General features: G+C 41.4%; 1 protein-coding gene across 1 annotated transcript in view; it reads right to left on the bottom strand.

Annotated features, from left to right (window-relative positions):
• Positions 1–4,290, bottom strand: part of ptprbl (protein tyrosine phosphatase receptor type B, like) — a 35,943-nt gene extending 31,653 nt beyond the window's left edge. Inside the window, exons 1-2 of the mRNA XM_083667143.1 lie at positions 4,174–4,290; positions 2,586–2,865 (exon numbers count right to left, since the gene is read on the bottom strand). Coding sequence (XP_083523269.1) covers positions 2,586–2,865; positions 4,174–4,275 — 382 coding nt within the window. The 5' untranslated portion in view covers positions 4,276–4,290. The remainder of the gene's footprint in view (positions 1–2,585; positions 2,866–4,173) is intronic.
• Positions 4,291–6,000: the final 1,710 nt, after the last annotated feature.

Below are 6,000 nucleotides of genomic sequence, written 5' to 3' on the forward strand. Positions count from 1 at the left end.
AATCATCTATGAGTTCAATTCAAGATGGATTTATCTGAGAAATTCATATGGTTATAAAACCTGTATTTTTAAGGCAGTCCTTCTGGGTAGTAAAATAGCATACACAAACTGGAATCTCATCATTTCATAGGCTTTATATAACTAAATAGCCAACTCCTTCTTGGAGTTGAATTGAATTGTGGAGAATAATGTGTCAAGTTGGCCAAGTTTCTCCATAGTGCTATCAATCAATAACGCATGACCGCTGTCCATGGTGCTTATATTGTCTCGTGAAATCAGTGTTGGAAACATTGCCATGGTAAGCCTTCAACTTGTAACATTTTTCACCTTTTTTGTAAATTTCTCAGAGATTGTTTGAACTGCTATATTCAAAATGTGATACAAACAACTTACCTGACTGCCTGCCTGCCTGACTGCCTGCCTGCCTGCCTGCCTGCGTGCGTGCGTGCGTGCGTGCGTGCGTGCGTGCGTGCGTGCGTGCGTGCGAAGGAAGCCTTTTCAGTCTGATTCACAGTTGTGAAACATGTACACTTGTCCTCCAGGAGTACATCCTTTGTGGGCCTACAACTTTGGGTGCTTCAAAGCACTGCACCCACATTGTTGGGCTAGTTATAACATTGTGTTACAACTCACACCAACCTTAGCAACCATTACATTGTTCCATGTTGTAGTTTAATGCTCCAACTTTATCACGAAGAACTAGCATCAAATATATCTCCAAAAACTGGTGATAGACCTGATATAAGTTTGGTAATGCTACAACACAGCCAGTGCCATCAGAAAAAACAATTCTCGCAAAAATATTTTTTTGCTAATAAAATGTGCAGTTTATGACAGACACCTCCCTGCTTACACATGGGTTCAGGACAGTTAGACCCAAGTGACCCACAGTGATTCTAACTTGTTACTGATTGGAGATATTAAGAGTGTTACAACTGTCCTGTGTTACAATCATCCCTGGTCTCCACTACACCAGAAATGTGAAGAGTTGCGTGTGGATGCAGAATAAATATCCCTCCCAGTCTGTTTCTGCATGGAACTTCAAATGTATTAATTCCTGACGTTGAACTTGGTGTTTTATGTTGAGAGTCCTGTCAAATCTGAATATCTTCAGACAAACTGGTACCCCTATTGTAGGCCTATGCATGTACTGCTAATATCAATGTTTCTATTACATTATCATACTATGAGGCTGAGTGAATTTGAATTTGTGAATTTGAGTGAAAAAGCATTGAAACCTATAATTTCAGGAACTTTGTAATGGGTTTACGCGCTTGGATCCGAGAAAAATAGACTCCAATCCTAATTTAACGTTGCTGCTAGCACAGCCGCTCAACGTCTACGCTTTACGCACGTTGATAAACTCCTATTGTAGTCAACGTTAAAGCGTAGACGTTGAATCATGCGCTAGCAGCAGCGTAAAATTTGGATTTCTCGGATCCAAGCGCGTAAACCCCATGCAAAGAGCCTGAAATTATAGTTTTCAATGCTTTTTGGACGCTTAAAAACATATTCACATAGCTTCATAGTATGATAACGTAATAGAGACATTGATATTAGCAGTACATGCATACAATAGTGGTACCTGCTTGAAAAAACTAGCATATATACTGAAATACAGTCCTACTGTACAGTCCTGGTTTATAGGCTATTCGGAGGTAAAGGACAAACCCCAACTAGAAGGTATTCAGACTTGAGAGGACTATCAACATAAAACAACAAGTTCAAAATCAGGAATTGATAAATGTTAAGTTCCATGCAGAAACAGACTGGATGGATATTTATTTTATGTTGACGTTTCTGGTGTAGCAGGGTACGTTACTGTGCTGACGGTTACTTCACGGATGGCGCACGCTGCCTCCCGGTGTTCCAGCGACACCACGCTGGTCTCACGTGGATGTCACCACCGTGGTGGAGCAGACCTGTACGGTAAGTCCGCCGGTGAGTGCATGCACAACAGCTGTATCTGTTCAAAACGAGCTGATAGACCGAAATACAGTCCTCTTTATATTTGGAGGTAAAGGACAAACCCCAACTGGAAGATATTCAGATTGGACAGGACTCTCAACATAAAACCAATAAGTTCTTTGCAGAAAGAGATTGTAAGGGCTGTTTATTCTGTATCGAAGCACGCAACTGTTGACGTTGACGTGTAATTCACGGTTTACGCACCCGGTGTAGCACTGGCGTAATGTCCAAATCAATTTCACTGCTCACCACATACTGTGCTACACCAACATGGACCCAACAGGAGTTTTCAAAGGTTCTAAGATGAATGCATGGTCTCACTCTCTTTTTCTTAGGTATATATACTACTGTAACCGGCCATAAAATAGGCTTAATATAACATGAAATCATCCAATCATTTCAATAATAACAGTTATAATGCATTTGCCATTTCAAGCAGTTAAGCAGTTACACGTACGAAAAACCTTTTTGGCGTGTTTAAAATTAAATGGTCCAGGTCATTATCATCAATGACAATTTCTCTTTCTTCAAATGATATGACTGTGTATTTCGGAGAAATTATGGCATCATCTATATAAAATGAAACAAACATGTCAAATTAATTTGTTTGTGCTTACCTGTGCGCACTGATGCGTTTGCCCTCTCTCCGTCAGTCTTGGATATTACCTCCAAATGGTACAAAGTGCCAGGTTCCAAATCCCTTATCTCGCAGATATAGACGTTACTGTATTCTCCATATTGGTCACAATCCGTTATGTCAGAGTGGCCTGTCTCATAAAACACGGTGTAGTTGCACGCTTCTCCAGCTGTTGTTAATTTCAGTACAATAAAATCCGAAAAGGCGCTGGTATCTGTCAGGTTAACTGAACACTTGGCGGCTTCTGTCGTGGTCTTGACCTAAAAACAACACAAAAGCCAACAGGTAAACGACGATGGTGGGAAAGCATACAGCATTAAATCAACTTCAACCACGACTCACCTCGACAAAACTCCACAGGAAACAAAGTATCACATTTATTGTTGCGCATCTGAACATCGCGGTCGTTGATTTAAATCCGTTCGTTTAATAAATAAAACAAAAATGATAAAGTATATTCCAAAATTGGTTGTCATAATCAAAGATTAAAATAACTTAATGTAAACTAATTCTGTTCGTATATCATAGGTTCATGTTACGAGGCTACAGTGGAACGCTCTCATGGGCACTTTGTGGCAAATATTGACGCCAACCCACAGTACATCCAGTTTCCAACCATTTTGAAACTCTTCTCTAGGCTACATTTGTTTTCTCATACGGCTCAATTTACAACATCAACCGGCGTCAGGTAGACTGTCAGCTGAAGAAAGTGATTCGAAGTCAAGGTCTTGATATTTTCTGCATCAATATTGCCATGCATCCATATGAAGTATCCATCCGCAGACTTAATATTCTCGATAGGATTGTTTTGTTTTCCATTAGCTGAAGCTCTTATAGCCTACCCTAATTTCTCAAAGGGATCTAAGAGTCTTTAACTTTCACTAGAGTCTGGGACAGTAGCACCTTAAGCAGTCTGCCATTCCCCCTCTAACACCACACCCTTCGTTCCTTCCTGCCTGCAATGGACTTTCTCTGAAGACCTTTAGGTTCACTGTTAAACCAACATCACTGGATGAGGCATATTTTAAAGAATAGAAGTAGGCTAGGGTCTAAGAAAACCATCAATAAATGTGTATTTTTGTAGATTGTGGTGATATTACATAAATATTATCAGTCATTATGAATCATCAAGATTTGTTATGTTATGTAGGCTACATATTGTACAGACAATAACACTCAAGTGCTCCTCAAAAATAGGACACTTAGACATTTCCAGCGAGGATATTCAGTGTAAAAGTTCGCAAAACCTTAATGGCAAGCTCAGGTTCCAGGAAGCAATTGATTGCATATGTTTAGAACTGCATATTACAGTAAACTCGTAATAAGGTACAAAATCAGTAATCAGTCATTTTCATCAGAAAATGAAAACGGTTCTTCATTGCAAGTGGTCCGTTATCATGTGAAAAAGTATTTACCCATAAACACTATTGATAAACCACAATTTGTTAAGTCTAAAAATGTATTTGGTGTCTTACTTCTCATTCTCTTAAGCCCCTCTCTTTCTATGTCTGTCACACATCTTCACTCATTCTTAATTTGAGCTTTCTAAATCAAACTCGATTTCTCACCTGTTGAGTAGTGGTCAATTCTGTAGTTGTTGTAGGGACTGTAGTTGTTGTTGTTGTTGTTGTTATTGTTGTTGTTGGAGCTGTAGACGTTGTGGGTGGCATCGTAGTTGTTGTGGTTGGGATTATTGTAGTTGTAGGTGGGGCTGTAGTGGTTGTGGGTGGGGTTGTTGTAGTTGTGGGTGGGGTTGTAGTGGTTGTGGGTGACAGCATAGTTGTTATGGGTGTGGTTCTGGTAGTTGTGGTTGGGGCTGTTGGAGTTGTGGTTGGGGCTGTTGGAGTTGTGGGTGGGGCTGTAGTGGTTGCGGGTGGGGTTGTAGTAGTTGTGGGTGTAGATGTAGTAGTTGTGGGTATAGTTGTAGTTGTAGTGGTTGTGGGTGTAGTTGTAGTTGTAGTGGTTGTGGGTGTAGTTGTAGTGGTTGTGGGTGTAGTTGTAGTGGTTGTAGGTGGGGTGGTTGTAAATGTGGTTGGAGCATCAGAAGTTCTTTGTGGAGTTGATGAAGTTGTGGTCGGGACCATGGTAGTTGTGGGTGAGGCTGTACTAGTTGTGGGTGAGGCTGTACTAGCTGTGGGTGAGGCTGTACTAACTGTGGGTGGGGCTACTGAGAATGTCGCTATAATCTTTGTTGTTGGGGCTATAAAAGGAGTCGTTGTGGTTGCAGTTGTGGTTGCAGTTGTGGTTGCAGTTGTGGTTGGCCCTGTTGTAGTTGTGTGTGGAACAACAGTCATTCTGGGTGTTTTACTTGTTGTGGGTAGAACTGTGGTAGATGTGGTGACAGCGGCAGTATCAGTATCAGTATAAATATCAGGGTGGGTGGATGAAGAGGCCATGGATAAACCTACAGTCACTTTGACAGTTGTATCTGTTCTCACACTTTCGTTGGGCACTGAGGAAATGGCAGAGGAAACCACAGTCATTGTTGTCGCTGCAGCTGACACTAGCTTATCTACATGAGGCGTTGTGGAAGTTGCTTGGTTTACTGATGGCATCTCGGCCTTAGTCCCTAACCCGAGGGCGTCTATAGTGGCACTGCTTTCCGATAAATCTGTGGCAGATTCAGTTGTGGATGAAGCGGGACTGAAGGAGGTGAAATGGCTATCGTTGAGGGTTGCTCCAGAAGTGGCGGTAGAGACGTTGGGAATAAAACCGGTTGTGGCTGTCCTTCTTGTTCGAGTCCTGATGATGTCATTCATGTGGGTTGCCACTCTGTTTGGAGTCGTGCCAGGGATTCTCAATGTTGTCATCTGTCGTGTGGTCCAGTGGGTCCTCATAGTACTTGACGACTGTGTGTTTAGGACTGTTGTGGGGGCTGTTCTCTTGGCATGGAGAGTGCTGGTTGAGATGGGGGTGAGACCTGGAAAGAAAGGGAAAGCATGCTGAATTACTACAGAATCTTATCCAATGATGATATCTGAATCAATATGGTAAGATGATTCATTATTTTCGAGCAGAAAGATTTTACTGTGATCTTATCTCGAAGGGAGGGTTAAAAAAAACATTGTTTATGGTTGAAGTCCAATATTAATACATGATTGTGTAGCAGACTATTATTTATTTTTTTATTATGCTTTAAAATGTAAAATACTTATGCTAGATTATTGAGATGTTACTGGCATTTCAAGGCCCTAATATGTCCCCAGCATGGCCAATGCTCACAGGAAGAACACTGCTGACGTTCTTCCTGAGCGTGTGAGTGGGCTGTTACAACAGTTGACAACAATGTGCAGGGAAGTCAGTATCAAAAGTGTCATCCTCTACTGTCCTCAAGCACTCCAGTGTCAGACAACTCAAAAGCTGACATAGCTGAGTAATTTAGCAACAGATTTGAT

The sequence above is a fragment of the Argentina silus genome, assembly GCF_951799395.1.
Source record: "Argentina silus genome assembly, chromosome: 3".
In the NCBI taxonomy this organism is placed as follows: domain Eukaryota; kingdom Metazoa; phylum Chordata; class Actinopteri; order Argentiniformes; family Argentinidae; genus Argentina; species Argentina silus.